This window comes from Semicossyphus pulcher, unplaced genomic scaffold, assembly GCF_022749685.1.
Source record: "Semicossyphus pulcher isolate SPU_LCO1_2020_fin unplaced genomic scaffold, fSemPul1.0.p SCAF_5, whole genome shotgun sequence".
NCBI classification, from domain to species: domain Eukaryota; kingdom Metazoa; phylum Chordata; class Actinopteri; order Labriformes; family Labridae; genus Semicossyphus; species Semicossyphus pulcher.
Window position 1 is genome coordinate 22,777,666 of NW_027211726.1, and position 22,402 is coordinate 22,800,067.

A 22,402-nucleotide genomic window follows, 5' to 3' on the forward strand; every position below is an offset into this window, starting at 1 on the left:
TGGCTGCTATCATTTCGTGTGTGTGTGTGTGTGTGGGTGTGAGTGTGTGTGGGCGTGTGTGTGTATCTATCAATGCTGATTTGGAACATCCTGTCACTATCAATTTCTAATCGGCCTCACTCTGAGATCATATGGCCTCAACTTCAACTTCATACATATGTACACATAAAGCTATATACAGGTGATGCACAGTGACCAGGTTAGACCTGTGTGAGCTCTTAATGTGTGGTTGTGTGTTTGTCAGTGGCTTGTACTTTATTTAGGGCTCCGCCACGCTCAGCAATCAGCCTAAATACATGACATCATCTGCCTGCAATGCCCCCCACACCCACACCACCTCTTCCTCTTCTTCCTCCTCTCCCCCACTCCATCCCATGCCTCTTATCTCCACCTTCACCTCCTCTCTCGCTGCCTCACTGTGCTTCTTCTTTCCACAGCCCCTCCTCATTTAACCTCTATCTCCTTTGCTTGTCTCTTAGTAATGGGCGATTTATTCTTGCTGTGTCATTGTGTACAATAGAATACCTATGCTACGTAGCGGTAAATGGAAAACGTGGGTTAACTACGACCTCCAGTTTGTGATCATTTATAATAAAGAAAAGGGATAATCTGGACTCAAGTATGTGCCCTCAGTAAGACGAGCTCTGAATTTCAATTGTCATACAACATGCTGTATAGAATTTTTTATAAGAAGTTTACATTATAAACATTTATGAGACAGAGAAAAGATGGAAACCTATTTTATATGTGCGAAAGTTGAATTATTTTCAATCTACACTAATTTTCAATGGAAATTGCAAAGAACTAGATAATTATAAGCTGATGTTTAATTGAATATTTTATGGCACATCAAAAAGTTGTTGTGTTTCCTGGTGCTAGAGGACACTGTCAAACAGCTTACAGTTGACAAGGCCCTTTATTAACGAGGACATAGGATAAAAAACGGTACAGGGCGATAGTATTGCATGCTAAAGACCTGCTTATTTTGCAGCAGAACAGCCCTTAAAAATAAACAATGTACAGTGAAACTGTAGCAGATTAAAAGGCTTGATTTGCAATCAATAATAGAATTCAAATGTATTTAGATTTTTAACATAAGCCCCAGAGCAGTGCACACTGATTAATGCTTACCCCCAGTCACATTCCTTAGGACAATCCAATCACAGTTAAGGTAACTGTCTTTTTGTGTCCTCATACAGAGAGATGTCTGGAGGACCACGAGCTGGTGGTTCAGGTTCAAGCCTCCATGAGCAGCGACAGTAAATTCCTCTTCAGGAAGAACTATGCCAAATATGAATTCTTCAGGAACCCCCTGGTAAGTCTTTGCATCACTAAAAATGAATTTATGTGTCTTATTCGGTTTAGCACGCAGCCCCACACACCAATGCACACATTGCTGTTCACACACACACACTGGGGTTCAGGCGATTTTCCAGCCTTGATATTTTTGGAATAGAGTAGCTGGTAGCTCAAATTTCATTCTGACATATGTTTGTTTTTAGCAAAATATACCAGGCACTCAGTGTTTCCACCGGAGTATATTTTTTAAAGGTGTGGTGGCAAACTCTCTGTAGGATTGAAAATATGTTTCCCTCAAAATCTCCGTTGTTAATCACATTGATATTCACAGCACACAAAGGTTTACAGTCATGTTAGCAGCTCAGTTAGGCTCTCTTCAGCACAGTGGTCATATGAGCTTAATGCTTATGACATCATGCTAGCTTGCTCATCAGTAACAAGAAATGACACTGCTCACAAACGGATGTTTATCTGGTATAATTTTTACTGTCTTCACCGAGTTAGTTAATTTGTTAGCATGTTTACATTTGTTTATTAGCACGTTTGACATGCTAACGCATTAAAAATCAGCTAAGTATATTGTATATAGTCCTCTGCCTTACATATACATAATGTTGCCTTATAATGTAAATACTAGAAAAATGTAAATATTTCTCAAATATATTTATTATTATTATTATTATTACTTTTATTTTATGTTACTGTTCGTTACTGCTTCCTTATTTTATTATAATTTTTTTATTCTATTTTATGTCTTTATTTTTACCCTTTCTAATCAGAGTGTCCCAGCATAACTATTTCACACGATTGTACTTGTATAACTGGAGTGACCATGAACATCTAGTAGTTGGCCTTCAACTAATGAGTTAGATATGAAACTGCTTCAGCATAGCCATTAGAGTATTTTTTTAGGGGCAAAATAAAAATGAAAAAACAATAATTTGTTTTTATCAGCTTTTCCTTCATATTTTTTTGCCAGGTACTGTATATAATGGGAACTGAGGACAAAAGCATTGTAACTCATCATGGCAGGTGTGTTAGCGCCTGCAAGCTAGTGAGTAGCTACCACAATGTTTAGGAACATTGTGTTAAGCAGCACTTTGTATTGTTTGTATCTGTAATGCTGGGACATAGAAAAGATTAAATCTGAGAAAGTACAACAATAAATCTTCTCCTCCACAGACAAAAATACAATTTTTTTTTGGTGTTTGACAAGATACTGTAGTTGAGTAAATGTTTTCCTATTTGAGTCTAACATTTTAACATTTCAAACCCTTTTTTGCAAACACTGGTCAGTTCCCAATGCCTTGCATAACAATTCATTCAGGTCCCATAGAAAATGAATGAAAATGAATGAAATTGCGTTTCACTGCTTTCAGTGCGTGTTTATGGTTATCATCTACAGCTATGCTGGAGACTCTGTCAAGCTGTACTAAGTCACAGCAGAGCTTTGAGCTTAATGCCTGCTAACATGCTCACAGTAACAATGTTAACATGCTGATGTTAAGCAGGTATAATGTTTACTTTTTTCACATTCACTTTGTTGTTGTTAACATGTTAACATTTGCTAATTAGCGCAAACCCTGAGTACAGCTTAAGCACTTTAGGAATGATCATCATTTTGCAGGTATTGGTTAAAACACAATTATTGGATACAAAAAATTGGATCTGACAACAGGCTAGGTAAAAAAATAATTGTTTTCTAGTTTTTTAGTCTGGTCACACCAGAGTGGTGGTCATATGTTATTCACGTGTCCTGTCAAATCAAGTTTTATAGTTATGTTTCGTGGTATATTGTTCAATTGTACTTGATTGCCATTAGCAAGAATGACAAATGTTCTATTACATAGAAGGTCTTACTTTATGGGCTACTCGATGCCCTTTTTGTGTCGTTTCAGACATGTTTGACAGGCTTGCTCATTTCTTTCTTTTTGCTGATGGTTTGGAAACCTAAGCTAACGTTTTGCACCCAAAAGTCGTTTTGAGTAAAAGAGTGAGCTTGAATATCATATGTAAGGCGCTCATAATTTTAAGACACAAACCTGCACCTGACAACCAGCAAGTCAGCTTAGCTTGTTTGCGTGGAATCTTTTGCTGATGTGCACTCAGCAGGGGGCTCTTCTGTTACGTGCTGGACGAGTATACGATGACATTATTGCAGAGGTGATTTAGGTGTGTGTCAGAGCCAGCAGGTGACCTCAGCTCTATGGTAATGAGCACAGTAAAACACCAGAGTGCTGGCCACGGCCTGTCAATCACCCTAAGAGTAGCGCTGCTGGCTAAAGGGGATTACATCAGTGGGTGAGATCATACTGCATCTACTTCCAGGCTGGAGTGCCCTCTCTCTCTCTCACTCTTTATCTACCTCCCTCGCCCTCACCACTTTGCCTCAGAGTCCTTGTGCCCATCAGACACACACATACACACACGCACGTGCAGACAGTGAGACGTATTCTGCATAGAGAAACACTACCCCACTCTGAGCTTGCATATGCACTAAGTGGCTTCGACTGCCTCTCTCTCTCTTTCTTTGTCTCTCAGTCATTGTCAGTGTCCGTGTGTTTTTCCATCTAGAACTTCTTTCCAGAGCAGATGGTGGCTTGGTGTCAGGAGTCTGATGGCTCAATCCCTCCGTCACAGCTCTTACAGGTGAGCTGAAGTAACTTGAAGGTTACTTTAACACCACTAAATCTTAAAACTAATCTAAAAGATGTAAAAGCAGGACATTTTTCCACTAGAAGAATGTATATCTTTGTGAGGAAAGTCCAAAAATATGCATCCACACATTCTGCTTATTATATCCCCCGAGTGTTGTTACCACCAGTTCTCTATGAGTACAGAAAAAGACTTAATGAACACAAAGTTTCCAGGATGTTAGAGGCAGAAACTCCGTTCCTCTACAGCACTGTTCCTGATAGAGACTGTATGTGTTTTTGCAGAACTTTTTGAACTCAAGCAGCTGTCCAGAGATTCAGGGCTATCTGTACTTGAAAGAGCCTGGACGCAAGTCCTGGAAGAAACTCTACATGTTCCTGCGTCGCTCCGGGCTGTACTTCTCTACTAAAGGAACATCCAAGGTGATTTTTACTAATTTCATGATTGACAAACTTTTGTGTAAAATATGTTATTTGCTAAGCCTATTTTTCTTTTAAGTATCAAGTTTGTGTTTTTTTTACATCGAAGATATCCTCAAATTCCTTATTTCTTTAATAAAATAAATATCTATTAAAACAAAACCCGCCAAAACTTGGTGGCTGATGTGCCTCTCACTCTCTCTCCATTACAACCTCACAGGAGCCCCGACACCTGCAGCTCCTGTCAGATCTGGAGGACAGTAACATCTTCACCATCATGACTGGCAGAAAACTCCACAATGCTCCCACAGAGTACCAGTTCTGCATCAAGGTAACACCAAAACACTGTAACCTGTGCCACTCAAGTAAGTCATTGCTGAATATTAAATTCATTTAGATAAGATAATTAAATCTGACAGCTGTAATCTGCTTAGTTTAGTATTTTTACATTGTTAATTTTAATTTTACTTCAGCAAACCCCATGAATGAAGTGAAACTTATCAGACGTGGCTGTAACAGGCATCTGCTGTCTCTTTACATATGTGTGTGTGTGTGTGCGTGCGTGCGTGCGTGCGTGCGTGCGTGTGCGTGTGCGTGTGCGCGTGCGCGTGCGCGTGCGTGCGTCAGACACAAGGGTTAAAACAGCGCAGCAGGGTTTCATACACATACTCAGCATACTGTGTCCCACTCCAGGAGTTATCTGTGGTGGGTCACCTGCTGATCTGGGATAAGCCCAGTGGGATAAGCCGGGATGGTACAGGGAATCTGGCCCGCCTAACCCCCTCACCTCTCTCTTAAACACACACACACACACACACACACACACACACACACACACACACACACACAGCACGCACAGACACACATTAGACAACTAGCGTGTCAGATGCTGTCAGCGGGGGTGACAGTGCAGGATTTGGTAAGGGATTTTACTTGGCGGATGGGGGTGGCTGGATTGTTGCTATGGTGATGTGAATTAATTTAACAGTAGGGTTACATTTAAGGAGCTGTTTGTCCTTGTTACTGATGGAGGGAAAAGGAGAAAAACTGTGCTGTGGTGCTGATAAAGCTCTTACAACTAGAACTTTAATATATGTATCACTGGGCACAATGAGGACTCATCTGGACAGTATATTCTTATTTTAAATTTTCTTACTCCATTATTCGCGCATAAACCTATTACAAAACACATGTTTAAATATTGAATAATAAAGCCCAAAAAAAATAGAAAACATTTTTTACCAGATGAAAAGTAAATGAGGAAAATAGTACACTTATAGATTCGGCACTATAAACACTGTGTTGCCTATTGGACTAAACAGTGAGGTGGCTTCATTGTTTGGACACTTTGGTGAGCGTCACTGACTGGAAGAGGGATTGGTTAACTGGGTGTAATCATGTTAAAGTGTTCACTGTCAGCTTGCCATTTGCCCTTTTAGAGCAAGGCTATGCAACATTTAAAGTAGAAATAACTGTCTTCCTTTTACAAATGAAATGCATTATGAGTTTGTTACTAATAAAACACTTGCCCATTCAATTTAATTGAATTCTAATACTTACTAATACTAGGCAGCTACAGCCTTACTTGGTCTGGTATGACTAGTGGTTTATGGAGGCTAATTATAGAAAACTTTAAACAGATATGGCTGTTTAACTGACTTTTAGTGAGATTGCTAACATTATTCTTGATGTGTTAATGTTATACACGACTACTTTTTAATCTCCCACTGCATTCCCTAATGACTTTTTAAGGCCACAGTGGCCAGTGTTAGAAAACATTACATCATCTTGTCTTAACAGTGATCGTAAGTGTGACTTAATACTGTTGCCCTGCAACGCCATGTCCCAGATGAGGCTTTTCATGTTCAGGTTCAGGATGTGGATCTCATTAATTTAATGTTCCTCTGTGTCTTCTCTTTGGTTGACAGCCCAGTAAAGTGACGAGTGACTGTAAGGAGCTGAAGATGCTGTGTTCGGAGGACGAACAGAGCAGGACCTGCTGGATGACTGCCTTCAGACTGCTCAAAGTACTTCCTTTGATTTCATAGGTTGTTAACATTTCTTAATTTGTCAGCACTGTCTTTGACGCATTAATGACGATGCTGTCTCTCTCTTCATGTTTCCACACAGTATGGGATAGTACTGTACCAGAGCTACAACGTTCCCCAGCAAAGAAAGTCTAACCTCCCGCCTTTCTCGACACCTGTGGTGAGGATCTGCTTTCTGACATCACCTTCTTACAACCCTGCTCTAATGCCCCCACTCATCCAAACCCAATCCAGATTGATCCATTAATTAGTTGATAGTTAATTAGAAACCAGTTCACTTTGTGGCCACCTTGTGCCTTCTTAAGAGGAAACACGCAACCATCGGCTAGATTACTATTTCCATTTGCATAAGAAGGATTTGCTGAAATTATTCTACCTAAACAGTCATTGTTGCCTTTGACTTTTGTATATGAGGTAAAAGCTGTGTAGTTTAAGGCTTACGTTCCAGATTCAGGTCAGACTGCTTTTCAAACAAACAGCAGTCTTTGACAAAAGTACATCCGACACATAACATGTTATCCCAGAGTTATTTAAAAGAGAGAACGTTTACATAAGGCCCAGACACACGTACAGGGTGTACAATCTGGGAAAGTTTGCACTTTTTAAACATTATGGACTGGTGGAGCGAGTTTTATATTGGGACTTATGATCAAACAATTTACCTTACTATAGAGCATTATGGTGTACATTCGCAAATCATCAAGTTTGAATGTTGAACTTTTAATTAACCACACAACATTTTTTAGTCAGTAGGATGTGTGTTTCTCAGTTTTATTAAACGGTGCATGTCAGTAACTTTGCTTTTCATAATAAAGAAATTTAATTCATATTTTCTGTTCAGTGGTCCGTTACAAAGTTTAATGTAGAAGGTGTTGTGGTAAATTGCAAAAGTAGTATGATAATAAATGTCTGTTATTCCTTCTTTTTATGATTTTGCAGAAAACCCCATAGACGCCGATCTGAAGTGTGTCTAATATAAAGTTGCTTGCTTTAGATATGTGTGGTAGTTCAATCTATAATTTGACATAATTTTATTAGTGATAATTGCCAGTTCAGTTTAGCAATTAAATCTAGGGTGTCTTTATTCTATACTTAAACTTGGGCTCATGCAAAAAATACAGTCTCCATCACAGTATCTGTTCGCTACAAAGGTGCACAGACAGTTAAGGTTTTTAAAAGCAAAATAAACAGTATTGGTTAAAAGTGAGAATATAGCAACCTCAATAATCAAATGATAGAAGTTTGCTTTATTGTGCCAATGCAAACATGTGAGAAAAAGCCTAAGATGATCTCACCTGCCCCTCATGTTTTTTAACCCACAAGGTATACAGCCTTAAATTTAAAGTCAATACTTGTAAGAAGAAGTAATATTGATTTCATCCCACCCAAATAAAAGATCCCTGTTATCACATACCAATATACTGTATATCCTGTACTTTATGATAATGATTTAAAAAAACACACTCCCTTAATTGACTATTTTCAGATAAAACAGACCAAAGTAACCAGAATAATTTGAGGCGAGGAGAGCCAGGGGAGACTTATGCTTTTCCTCACAGGGACATTTGTGGATTGACTGAAGTGGGTCTGTGTGCAGACAGGATTTGTCATGCCCCAGTGAGTGTGTCTGGCTTGTTTGACCTCTCACCCGCGTCTACCCCCCTCCCCCATCCTTGTGTACCCCCTCCCCCTACTCTCAACCCACTACCACCCTCCATCTATCATCCCGCCTTGCCACGTCTCAACAGAGGAGTGTATCTGAGAACTCCCTGGTCGCCATGGACTTCTCCGGAAGGACCGGTCGTGTCATCGACAACCCTGTTGAGGCCCAGAGTGCTGCCGTTGAGGAGGGGCAGACCTGGAGGGTAAGAAAGTGGAATGCAATGGCTAGGTCTTCAGGAAGTAAAATAAATTGGAATCCAAATATGAACACATTTAAGCCCCAGTTGTTACGTGATACATTCCTTTAAAATGATCCACAATCGTTAACTTCCCCTGGTTTTTCTGCCACAAATCATTTGTGATCACAGCTTTTACTTTCAAAATTATTCTCAACAAATATCTTTTCCACATTTGTAACTTTTGTACATTGAAACAACAAGAAAACCTTTTTACATTTTTGAACTAATTAATCTTTTCCCTGGCTCACTTTTCTTAGTTAATTCAAGTATGCAGCAGCAACACTTGAACACATCTCCTAGAGAGATCTGCTGTTTTGGCCCGAGATACTGTACAGTTCAATGTATCACAGGCAAAGGCTTGAGGCTGGATGGCTGATTTAAAAGGAATATTGTTTAATTTGTTGTAATTGTTGCACATGTGCCCTTCCTTCCACACAGAAACGGAGCCAGCGTATGAATGTCCTGGGCAGTCCCAGCCCGCTGCACCCTTCCTCTCTGAGCACAGGTACTGTCACTGCAAAGCACGGACAAACACAACATTTGACAAGATGAGGCTAACTAGACTGTATGTCTTGTTGATGGCAGAATTTACTAAGACTATATTACTTACCACTATACATAACCACTTTTTACATTTAGATGGGCCATAATACTTTGATTGTTATCTGTTCAGAAAAACAGAATAAAAAGGCTCCATATTAACAGCTCAATAACAATAAATGGGCACCAATTTCTATTGGTGGCAAAGGATGAAACTAAACAATTTCACAAATCAATCAAAAGAGAAAAGTACCATGTAAACATTTTCACCTGAACACTTTTTGGCTGTTGTCGTTCTATACATACCCTCCATCTCAACGTGAACGTTTGGGGATGTGAAACATTGTTGTAAGCAGTTGCTTACAGTACATTAACTGATGTTAAAAAGTGTTCATGTAACCACAGCTACTGAGTCAAATGTGTGTCTCTCAGTCATTCACAGGACACAGGTATGGTTTCATGGCCGCATCATGAGGGAGGAAGCTCACAAAATGATCATTCAACAAGGGCAAGTAGACGGGTAAGAACAACAATTTGCTGAGTGTGTTGAGAGGCCCCTTTTTTCAATTTTGTTTTACATGTTGTCAGTTTATGCTAAATTGGTCTTGTGTGATATGCATTAAAAGGCTTCAGGAAAAAGTGAGTCAAGATAAGATTATCTGTTAGACTAAAAAAATCATGAATTAGAATTTTTTTAAAAACTACAGACATCACTGCTGCTAATAATAACATATATCTCTAAATGTCACTGTCTAAAATGGTCTTTTGGCTTGACCAGGCAATATACATAGCCTTCACCCAGTGGATAAAGATAAAGGTTTTCAAAGAGTCATTTGAAATTTACTTGTGTAAAAATCACTGAAATGGAGTTACAGTTGTGATATTTCTATTTCATCCTTTTCATGAAGCATTAATCATTTCTCACATACCGCTATGTTCTTTGTGTCAGGTTATTCCTGTTGCGGGACAGTCAGAGTAATCCAAAGGCGTTTGTGCTCACCTTGTGCCACCACCAGAAGATCAAGCACTTCCAGATCCTACCGGTCAGTCACGTTACACAATGAAGTCACAGTACACTGCAGGAAATAAGCCATGCTCACTTGTAAAATCCTGGCAAACACAGCACAGTGAGGCAGATCTCTGCTCTGACTTCTCAGAAAACTACATAACCAAAAATTGTCCTGGTACATAATATTTTTATGATATGATATGGTGAAATTACCTGTTGTTACATTTCAAGCAAAAGCCCAATAACTTCAGTCTTTATCTGGCCCTGGAAGTTTCTAGCTGGTCCACCTTTTTTCAAATGTTAAATGTTCTGCAAGCCTGCTACACTCACGTCACTACCGACCATTTTCCTAAGCATACCAAGTTTTTTTTGAGATTTCAGAATAAGTTTTTCCTTCCTCCCAGGCAGACATCTGTTTGGGTTTATTTTGATACAATGCAGAGATTAACTTAAAATATCTCAAAGGGCAAGTTCACATAAATAGCAACAGACACATACTTTTTCATGTAGTACTGGTGATATCTAGCCATGCAGAAAGTACTGGTTATATTTGCTGAGGTGTTGAGAAAAGTGGCCTAGATTAAATGAGATTGCTAAAAGTGTAAAGACATACTTATCGGTGGAGCAGCTCTGGCAAACTTTGGAAACAAGGATATTTATTAATATTAATTTCAAGCATCTAATGGAACTCTCATACTACGTCTTCATCGTGGGACTTAAATCAGCTAACATTATGAGGCTGACATGCAAATGATAACACACTGATGTTTAGGTATAATGTTCAACATCTTAGTTTAGTGTGTTTTAATAAGTACAGTATGTAAGAAGAAAAGCTGAGGCTGATGCTTTTGGCATTGGTTAGGTAATTGGTCATAAACCAAAGAATTCAAATATCTTTTGGTGGCAGTAGATGAAAAGTAAGGGGATCGTCAAAGAGTTACGATTCATCCTTTGGGGACCATGAATATCTGTACATAAATTTATTGAGACATTTGTTTTATATGTTTGTTTTGCTTTGTCCCAACATGTCACAGATTTTTTTCAGTTGTCTTTTATGTCATGACTAACTGTCTTCTCCCCCACCTCTTGCTCTGGCCCGAAGTGTGAGGAAGATGGCCAGGTGTTCTTCAGCCTTGACGATGGCGCCACAAAGTTCACAGACCTGATCCACTTGGTGGAGTTTTACCAGCTTAACAGAGGAGTGCTGCCTTGCAAGCTCAAACACCCCTGCACCGCTGTGGCCTTGTGATACTGCTCAAACCTGACACCTTCACCCTCTTTTTGCACACCTCTCACCCTGAGATCCCAACTCCCATCTGCCCCTCCCTCACCAACACAATGAGGATGAGAAGATAGAGAAAAGTTAAGTCAACTTTGGGTTTTGTGAACAACTCAGCAGGAGCCAGCATTGGATGTTTGATTTTCCCAATGTGCCCATGCTTTTCTCCGCCTTATCGCTGTTGAGATATTAGAATGGGAAGCATCTGGATGGCTGAAGCATTGCAGATTGTGAACCTAGAAATCACCTTACTCCTGTGTTGTCATGGAGACTTGGTTTTGTCATTGCCGTTTTGACCCTAAAATGAGACCATATGTTGTAAAAGGCAAGACAGCCTAAATCTGTTCAGCAGGAGTGCTGCGGGTCTCTCTTTCTCAGAGTCCGTCTCCCTTCAACCCCTTAACCGCCCTCATCCTCCAGGCCTGATAAGCTGTGGTACCCGCCCAACCCATTCCACTCTGTGGCTGAGATGGGCGGGGAGCGCCACCCTCTGACTTCCTCATCGATCATCAGGGATGGACGAGAACTTCTCTGGGTCTAACAAAGCTGATCCAGAGCTATTCTCAACCTGTGCAGTCCAGTCTGGATAAGCTGATAACCCACCCCGCAACCCCCAAATGGACTTGATGCTGCCACTCTGCTGTGTCCTTTCCCACAATCCCCCTGGTGACACCTTGATCCCGCCTCTCCTCCTCCACAGAAGCTCAGAGAAAAGTTGGGAGAGAAAGAGTTGTAGCTTAAGGCAAGATAAGCAGAGCAGCGGCGAGAGTTTGCTGAAAGGACAGAGGAATGTTTATCAGGAAGGCTGTAACAAGCCTCTCTTGTAGAGTTGATTACTTGATGTCATTTTAATGCTGTTTTATTACTGTTGATTCAATGCAGAACTAGCTTTGCACTCCTGGGCGGACAGACGACAGCTGTTCTCTCTAGCTAAATGAAGCTGCCTGCTCTCAGTTCATCCTTCTCCAGCCCCCCCACTGACCCCTCCCCTTCTGAAAAGCATGCATGTGAATTTCCTTCAGTTCTGATTGGATTACAGTGGCGTGGGAGCAAAGAGAGCCACGGCTGATTATGCAGTGCCTTTCAGATAGGTTTTGTAACATCTTGGACCTCCGTGTGGCTTGAACCAACATGACCATGCTTTTGGTAAAATGAATGTGCTCGTGAACTGCCTGCAGCGTGTGTAGACCATGAGGAGGAGGAGGAGGAGGAGGAGGATGACTGTTAAATAGACTTCTTTAAAGATTATCCACCCCATGACTTCTGCTATTACAGTCTTTTTTTTAAACTGAAATGTAAATGTGTTGGTGAATATGTCTTTGAATGTCATTTTCTTTTCCAAAGTCTGTTTTAAGCTCACTGCTTGCACATTTTATTGATCTTGATTTGATATTGATGGGTTGGAGCTGTCATGTTCGGATTCTGACCACTTGTCCCACACATCAGAAAAGACAAATCAACAAAAGCACTCCTATAATGTTTTATTTTGTTTTATAATGTTAATGAACAAAGAACTTGAAATGTGAACTCAGTTGACTGTGCATCCATGTACAGTGGAAAGAGATTCACTCGCCTTAAGTAAAAATTGGGAGCCTTGTGTATGAAATCGAAGCTTCTTTAAATGCACATACAGTAACATTTCAGATATCAGGAGGGTTGAATAAGTGTTTAATGTTATGTTAAATTAATCATTTAACATTTTTGGAAACGCTCTTATTAACATAGTTGCATGCTTAGCAGAGCGTAAAGACTGAAAAACAGGGGAAAACAGCTAGTTGGCTCTGTATAAACAAAATTTATATACCAGCACCTCTAAAGCTGATCACTAACCACATTCTATGTTGTTGAAAATGACAATTTGTGGTTTTAACAGGGGTTATCTGCTCAACTTTTTCAGACATGTGCAGCAACTTTGCAAGATAAGCTAAATAGCTGCTGGCTGTACAATAGGTGTTGGACTTTATAGTGTTTTCCTTCACACTTTTAAGAGATCTCTCTTACTGAGTTGAATAAACTAAAAACATAACAGTAGTATCAGTCTTCTCATCGACTGTTGGCAAGACAGCTAATAAGTTTATTTCCCAACATGTCAGTCTGTTTCCTAAAAGTAAAAATCCACCGTCAATCACAGTGTTAAGGACTTATTTCTTTAAAAGCCATTTTTTAACAATCACACTCGGAGAGATTCACAATGATAGAGGTAGAGGAAACAATGTCCACACCAACAGCAGCCTCAGTAGACCAGAATGCCTTGCAGCCATAAGGTTTTAATTGATTAGTCAACAGAAAACCAAATGGTAACTATTGGGATAATTAATAATCATTTTCAACCAAAAATGCCATGGCTTCAGCTTCTCACGTCCGTATTTTCTGCTTTCCCTCGTCTAACGTCATAGAGAAGTGAATATGTTTTGGGTTTTGACTGTTTGGACAGAAAATCTATTGAATTGCATTTTTTAAATACCAAACAAAATCGTTGCATAAACAATACAAATGTTCATTATTTTATTTGAAAAAACATGGACATGTGTTGTTTGATGGTTATTTAAATCTATTTTAGGAAATGAAACTGAAAGCAGATATGGTTTGTCCATTAAGATGTGGACTGTGACACCATGTGTAGGAGTTGAAAAATTAGGACTTTGGTGCCCCCTATTGATAGCATGGATTAAATAAAATCCCAAAAGCATAAGTGCAAGGACCATATTTGTATCAATATATTTATACTATCTCCTGCTGTCATGTGACCAGCAAACAAAGTCTGTACCAAAAGTTTGTGACTCTTAACCCGCTCCCACCCGAACCACCACCCTCCCTGACCTGCACTTCCCATTTATCCTGTGCCAACTTCACAGTGAACAGGGTTAGCAGGAGGCCATCAGACTGCCTGCCAGGCTGACTAAATGCTCTCTAAGTACTGTCATTGACCTTCAAGCCTCTACTACCATCAGTAGACCAAATCACATATCACTAACACCAATCAGGAGTTACTAGTCAGTAAGGGCAGACTCGCTCCAGGGATTGGATAATTCTTGAACCCCTGCCCCCCTTTCCCACCTGTGTCCAGCCTGTAAGCTATAACCCTGTGGTGAATTTGTGTGTGTGAATGGCCAGACTGTTAAATCCAGGATTGCTAAGTCTGCTGGTTATCATAACTTGCCTTCTAGAGACAGTAAGAGGTCGGATGGGTAATGTCATAGTAAGCTGTGGATTTTTGAGCGGATGGGACTTTTGGCTGGCGGTATCCCAGCATTCCCATCACTCTGTTGAGGTGCTTTCCTGTCTATCAGAACGGGACGCAAAACCACATTGTTATGTGTCACCAGAGACAAACCATCGTCCTCTCTTTCTCCCTCCATTTTTAATCACTGTGTAACAATGCAATCCTATACACAAGCCCAAGTATATGAATATACCAGTATACAGTATAATTTGTTTTATAAGTATGTGAAGCTATGGAGAAGATGTAGATCTAACACTGTACCTAGGTCACAGATCACTATGTATGGGGCGTTATGCTTTTGCTCATAACTCCGTGTAAAATGAAGAATGACTTATTTTTTCCTTTATTCCATTATTTGATTGTGTGTATATTGACATTATTGTGTATTTTCTTTGGTTTGCCACAAAAAGACCTTATATATATATATATATATATATATATATATATATATATATATATATATATATATATATATGATATATGTATATATATATATATAGGTATATGTATATATGTATATATGTATAGGTATATATATATACATATATGTGTATATATATATACGTATATATGTGTATATATATATATATACATATATATGTATATGTATATATATGTATATGTATATATATATATATGTATATATATATACACACACAGTAGTTCGTATATATATACATATATATATATATTTTTTATAATTATATATATATATATATATATTTTATAATTATATATATTTATATACATAAAAGAATATACCACATTATATACAGTATTAAATTAAGCTGTTTTTTATTTTAAGAAAAACTGGATTTTTGACGTGTGTCAAATTTCTGAACATCAGTTGTGTGTATAAGCTGACAGGCTGACAGTCTTGAACTCTGCCAGTGTCCAATTCTGATGCTTTTTTATTTTAAAGCAGCATCTTTTGAATATCCCTTCTCTGCCTATCTGCCTGACACATCTGATTCCACTCAAGCAATTGTTTGAATACTATCCTGACACACACGCCAGTGGTTTTTCATTAAGAGCACACACGCACACAGAACGCTCAACTCTTGGGGATATTCTTTGCAGCTTTTGTGCACCTTCCACCGCAAGTAGTGCAATTATATGCTGTAGCTCAAGAGGGTTGTGCATTTCTTCATTACTCTGATGTTAAGGTGCATAACAAAGTTTTTAAATTCTTTTTCTTACCTAAGCCTATTCTTGCAGCAGGTGCCTCTCGTGAATAGTATCATGTCCTTAGTTGCCATCCGTCCACTCACTGCATTCATTTACAGTTAGATGTAACTGTGAAACATAATCCTACTGGAACTAAATCCTAATATCAGGTCAACATTCAGTACCCATCGACACTGATGACTCAGTGTAGGTACAGGTGTTCAGTGTTGTTGGATTTTATTTTTTGGTTGAAGTCATCATAAGCTGAAGTTAAAAAACTTTTCAGGGAAAGTAATAAAGAGCAAATGAACCGTAATCATTTTTTCAGATAACCCCATTGTGCTTTGCTTCATTCTGTCTGTACGGATCCTGTTCAGGTATTTTTGTATAAATAAGGGACTGATATATTCTCTGTTTATTGGAAATTAGAATAAAAGACAACATTGCTATAAACCAAAAATGGCTGGCTTGGTGCTGTGTTCTGTTACGTTTTGAAGACCTTAAGTGTTTTTCATTACATTAATTTGCGCATTCTCTCTCCTCGGCTGACCCAGAAATCCTTCCCCCTCCTCCATGATGGAGGATCTCGCCATGCCTTGCCAATATCTCGAAATGGATGAAAGAAAGCCACCTTCAGCTCAACCTAACCAAGACTGAGCTCCTTGTCATCCCAGTCAGTCCCTTGGACAAACTGAACTCATACCCACAAAGTCTGCCTGGAACCTGGGTGTCATAACTGACAACAAGCTAACCTTTAAGGTTCATGTGGCCTCGATTGCTCGGTCATGTTGATTTGCCCTGTACAACATCAGGAAGATCAGATCAGAGCATGCAACACAACTGCTGGTACAGGCTCTCGTGATATCACGCATTGGCTACTGCAACTCCCTACTGGCAGGCCTTCTTGCATGCACAATCAAACCTCTGCAGTTGATCCAGAATGCAGCAGCACGACTGACATCTACAATCAACCCAAAACGGCACTTCACTCCCTTGTTCATATCCCTCCACTGGCTCCCAGTTGCCGCTCACATCAAATTCAAAACCCTGGTGCTCGCTTACAAAACAGGCAAAAAAGGCTCCTGCCTATCTGAACACCCTTATCCAGGTCTACACTCCGCCTTGCCCTCTACGCTCCGCCAATGAAAGGCGCCTGGTACTCCCATCACAACAGGGCCCTAAGTCGCTAGCTAGACTCTTCTCCTCAGTAGTCCCAAGGTGGTGGAATGAGTTACCAAATTCCAATCCATCCTCAGAGTCCCTTTTCCACCTTTAAGGAAAAGCTAAACACCCAGCTCTTTCATGAACACCTCTGCACTTAATGATATTGATGCCATTGATGATGACGACATTGAGGATGTGGTTTATGTTGATTAGGATTCTCATGATGATGATGATGATGATGATGACGTTTTATATCGACCTTATTGATGTTGCTGATGATGATCATTATTAAAAAAAAAAAAACGCCCTGTGCACTGCCTGTCGGCACCATTGTCCAATCACACTTGAAGCTGTTTGTTGGCACTTACTGACTTCGTTCCCTCCTGTCTTGATCGTTGCTTTTGTTGTATTGACTCTCAGATGCACGTCACTTTGGACAAAAGCGTCTGCTCAATGAAATTGTAACATTTTAACATTGTAAATTCTTTTGGAAGTGGAATGAAGCAAGATTAGCTTCCTCATCAGTTCTACATCTGATGTGCTTCCATCTCCAAAGGTCCTCCCAGCTTGTCTTTCTCCTCGGCATGCCTTCCCACCACAGTTGCCCCTTTTTGCAAGAGAAACTGTCTTTACATCTCTTGCTGTCTCCTCCTTTTGGCACAACTCCCAGAATACAAATTTCCTCTCCTCTTCGTTTGTTGAGCCGCCTCCCAGACCTCAGATCACCTTTGCTCTACCAGTGTCTTTGCGCCAAGTTTGTTATTTGTAGTAGTAGCAGCAAGTAGTAATAATCAGCAAGGCAAGTACTCCTTTTAGCTGACTTTATTGCTAGCCATGCAATCTCAGATCCCATCGGCTATAGTCTGAGACGATATAGCCTCTGGGGACACCGGTGAACGTGCCGGGCGGTAAGCAATAATCGACTTCCTATCAAGACTTCCTTTTCTGTGTGCTGCATTGTTACAGAAAGAGAAACCGTTTTCTTGTGATTTACTTGTTATTGATGGGTCTTACCTTTGCCAAAATTCCAACATCATGATGCAGATTTGTAAGAAGTAAAAATTCAAGCTTTACCAGGTCCGTCGTCAAGAGGAGAAGATAATTTGAACCGAGGTCGAATCGATCTGATGCATTTGAGGAAGTCCTGGCTTTCGTGACACAGCATCAAGGGAATTCATCTGAAGTTACATTTTAGATCTAGAACGGATTGTTAGCTGAACTAACATGCAGATGTCTGTTTATAGAAATTAATAAGAGGGTAAATCGTTGTCAGATCACACTGATGGGAGCCGGGATGGCATTACGGTGGATTACGTTCTGCCTGCTTTTGCTCTCCTCACAGACTTTTTTTCTTGCATATGCCTCAGCCTGCTGATACGTGATTGGTCAATATTACTCTGACTACAAGCGTAATTCAAACGGAAATCCTAACACTTGCCTTTCCGGAAATCCATGTCCCTGCCTACAGATTCTATATGTAGAATATTCTACTATGTAGAATCTGTAAATAGAGATTACTAGCCATGCAATAACACAAGCTGCATACAGCTTCTACTCTTTTCTCTAACTCTTCTTCTACAGTCTCCCTGTCTGTATACAAACAGGCCACTCTAAAGTATACTATGCCATCTTGTGGCAGACCCAGCATTCCCCCCTTACTTAAAAGAATATGAAAGGGCATTTCAAAATAGAAAAGTAAAAACATATGAGGCATTTGTGACAACTTAGGTTAGTAAGCAACACTCTGAGCATGACCTTAGCTGCTATACTGTTTTCCCTTAGGGCGACAACCAAAACATTACCAACCCAACCCGGGCGGCTGTGGCCCAGTGGTAGAGTCGGTCGTCTTTCAATCGGAAGGTCGGAGGTTCGATCCCCAGCTCCGTCAGGCTACATGTCGAAGTGTCCTTGGGCAAGACACTGAACCCCAAATTGCTCCCGGTGGCATAGCCAACGGGTATGAATGTGATATCTGATTGACAGTTGGGCACTTTACGTAGCAGCCTCTGCCATCAGTGTGTGAATGGGTGAATGTGATATGTAGTGTAAAAGCAGCTTTGAGTGGTCGCAAAGACTAGAAAAGCGCTATATAAGTACAGTCCATTTACCATTTACCATTTACCCATCACAATCAGAAAATACCACATATCAAATTTCCTTAAGTGGCTATTTGGACCCCTGTATACTGCAGTAGTACTGTCTAATAAAGTTAATTACAGAACTTGACATGACAGTCCTTAACCTGGCTGGAAATCCATCATCCTAGCAACTCTAGCACTCCTCCTAAGAGTCACGGGAGCTGGCAGGTGAGGCATGTGGTAATAACAGAGTCCACCAACTTATCCATCTGAGACCACCAGTACACACCTTGGTTTGTGTCATGCGCAAGGTGAACCACTGTAGTTCCCAGGGAAACAGGAACAATATAGCGATGTTCACCTCTCATGACTAGGGCGTCAGACGCAGAGAGCTTGTGTCGGATCAGGAAGTAACATTCCATGTCCTTCTTGCGTTTAGGCCATCCCTTTTCAATCTGGGCACGCAAGAGGTCAAGTTCAGGGAATTGCACAGTGGAAGATGTGAAGTCATGCATGGATGGAGCTGATAGTACAGACCCCACCCTATCAGGTTCCTCCACTGCGGCTGTATTGGCAAGTAACGGTAGACATGACAGGCAATCCCATCTTGGTTCTGTGACCCTGGTCTGTACTCCACGTCATAAGTGAAACAGAGCAATTGGGCTGGCCACCGCAACACTCTCATGCCTGCCTGGCCAATGTCTTTGGTGGCAAGCATTGTGGTCAGTGCCTGATGGTCCATTTTTAGTGTGAAGAGTAGCCCCCAGAGATCTGACGTCCACTTTTCCACAGCCCACACACACACTAGGGCCTCTTTTTCCACTGTTGAATATTTTCTTTCTGCGGCGGTTGGCTCCTTGATGCGAATGCTACAGTACGTTCAGTCTTATCTGGGTGTATTTGGGTCAGCACACCACCCAGACCATAGCATCTGTCACCATGAAGGTTGGGAGTAAGGGGTCAAATAGTGCAAGCACCGGACTGTCAAGTAGCAACCGTTTCAGTTCGCTAAAAATGCGTTTCGCATCCACAGTCCATCAAAAGCAAGAGTCTGTAGTGTCTGCAGCATGCTCTGGGTTGGTCCATTTCATACAGAGGCAGAGCGGTGTCTATTTTACCTCCGCTGATTCAGCTTTTGCTGCGTGACCACGTGCACAGGAGCACCACAAGTCAGCATACTGGAGGATTGTAGGGCATGCTCCACCTTACATGCAAGTGTAATGGTAGAGTCTCAATGGATGGGATGGTTCCAGTAAAAGTCTCTCTCGCACTGCCTGTGCATAAGCCTTTTCAATGAGTTGATCCCTCAGCATCTCATTTTCAATAGTAGCATAGGCACATGTAGCCGCTAATTCCCTCAGTGCAGCCAAATACCAAGGCAAAGTCTCGTCAGCACGTTGAGCTCTCTGTCTGAAGTGATGGTGAGCCACGACAATATTCACTTGCGGCACAAATTGTACCTCCAAAGCCGCCATGGCTTCATCATACGAATCTCCTGTGTCCAGTAGGGTGTAGAACAAACGTTGTCATTCTTTACCATGGGCATGAACGAACAGAACACGTTTCTGGCCAGGAGTTTCCAGTAGCATGTATGGCTAGTAATTCTGGAACATTTTTCGCCATGTAATGAATGGAATAGATGGCTCCCCTCATCAGGGTACGAACAGTGCAGGGATGGGTACAGACATCGTCGCCAGCTGTAATGTGTATTAGTAGCAGCAAGTAGTAATAATCAGTGAGGCGAGTAATCCTTTTAACCGACATAATTGCTAGCCATGCAATAACACATGCTGAATACAGCTTCTACCCTTTTTTTTTAACTCAACCACTCTTCTTCTATCAATTCCTTGTCTGTATACAAACAGGCCATTCTTAGGTATATTATGCCATCTAGTGGCAGACACAACAAAGTTGATTCCCTTGCTACCAGTCCAAAGCTGCCTTTCTCCCACAGGAATGGCCCCATGATGTCTTAAAGTTTGAGAATGTATGTATGATAGTGTCTATTTCCACCCAGTCTCTTAAGTACTTAGTATCATCTGGAGTCTTACTTCAGATTTCTTACATTCCTACATTAGACTTGTGAAACCCCTAAGCATTAGAGGCAGATGTACTCAGACATTGTGATCATCAAGCCCTTTTTTTGAGTATTATATAATCATGAGTTCCATTCTCCACAGTAATTTTTGGTGCTCATACACTGTGAGTGGCTGCATTATTTGGGGCAAGAGTCCAGAAAGTTGGTGCCAGAGATTTAGTTTCCGGGAAGGGGGTTCGTGGTTATGTTATTCAGAATGTTTATAATGCCTTAGTTGCTGCACCTGCTCTTTGGCCATGACTCATGCATTGTCCCAACTGCCTAGGCTTTTGATGAGTTGCTTGTGCACTGTTTTATAGAGGTTATGCACGTAATGTCACGGTAAGCGGGAGTACACCCACTGAGTGGCAGAAAGCATGTACTGAGTGTCATTGCCTGTATTCAGCCTGACTGCTGAGAAAACACAAAAAAGACTTCTAAAATGGGAAAGAGCTACTTTGTTATGGACTGTAAAAAAAGATTCAACATGAAGCCGGAGCTATCTTTTTACAGATTACAGAAAGCAAAAGAAAAGAAAGGAAAAGCAAATGGATCACTGCAATTCAAAACAGCTCGAATCCAGGCACTAAAACATGAACTTTGACAGCATTAAAAATCTGATAATTAGCATTGTTGCTAAATGGGGGATGTTTAGACAGTAGCCCTTGTTATATTAAAATTCTGTCACAGTACCGTAATGAAGCTCTGTTATGGCGCCTTTGCCATTTTTACATTGGACAGAGCAACACCCATGTAAAGCCGCCCCAGTGTGTGTTTTTACGTTTGATGTCATATAGTGTTCCAGTGCTGAAAATGTGCGAACAAACAGCGCATGCTTGACGTACAAACAGTGCTGTTCTGCCCGGCCGACTCGACCCTTTACACTGATGCCATTTTGCCCCCGTTACTACCTTCGGTGCCAGCCCAGAGACAGAACAACTTCCACCATTCTGTGCATTTTACACAGAACACGATGTGTAACAGAAGCATAATCCTGCTGTGAACTGGCAGTGAAAAAGGGGCTAGTGCTAGCTATCCAAGACAAACATTAGTTTTGGGGTGCTCAACAAAGCAAGCATACAGTTAGCCAGATAACTTTGAAGTTTCTACAAAATGTATAGATATTTTGAGTATCACACATCCTTATAGGTGACTGAATCACGCCTGGCTTATAATGGCTTTGCTACTTTATGCACTATTTACACACCTTATAGGTCCATTCTTTTTTTCTCTTTTTTTTTTTACTTCAGGTGAGATTTTGTCATTTTAAAATGTATTCTTTAGGGTCCTGTGGAATCAGGAAATAAAGTGTGTTCTTTTACAGGGTATTTACAAAATGTTTCTATTTAAAAGTCAAATTGGAATATATGATCACAATTAAATTGTGTCTAATAATGTGTTATTGTAGTTATGAGTATGATTGAGCATAGATTTAGGTTTTGGTTTCAAATGAAAAAAATAGCAAGAATGAAACCTCTTCCAGGTAAGTGGAGCAGCCTACTTTTTCTCGGCTGATTGTTATTAACTGAGAACTGTTTAGCAA

The 22,402-nt window shown here is 40.5% G+C and overlaps 1 protein-coding gene across 1 annotated transcript in view; it reads left to right on the forward strand.

Annotated features, from left to right (window-relative positions):
* LOC138609435 (growth factor receptor-bound protein 10-like) overlaps positions 1-14,777 on the forward strand; it is a 32,122-nt gene extending 17,345 nt beyond the window's left edge. Inside the window, exons 5-15 of the mRNA XM_069682079.1 lie at positions 1,200-1,315; positions 3,874-3,948; positions 4,239-4,376; positions 4,594-4,704; positions 6,302-6,400; positions 6,504-6,581; positions 8,170-8,286; positions 8,761-8,827; positions 9,295-9,382; positions 9,812-9,905; positions 10,974-14,777. Of these exons, the coding sequence (XP_069538180.1) occupies positions 1,200-1,315; positions 3,874-3,948; positions 4,239-4,376; positions 4,594-4,704; positions 6,302-6,400; positions 6,504-6,581; positions 8,170-8,286; positions 8,761-8,827; positions 9,295-9,382; positions 9,812-9,905; positions 10,974-11,120 (1,130 nt within the window). The 3' untranslated portion in view covers positions 11,121-14,777. The remainder of the gene's footprint in view (positions 1-1,199; positions 1,316-3,873; positions 3,949-4,238; positions 4,377-4,593; positions 4,705-6,301; positions 6,401-6,503; positions 6,582-8,169; positions 8,287-8,760; positions 8,828-9,294; positions 9,383-9,811; positions 9,906-10,973) is intronic.
* The last annotated feature ends 7,625 nt before the right edge of the window (positions 14,778-22,402 follow it).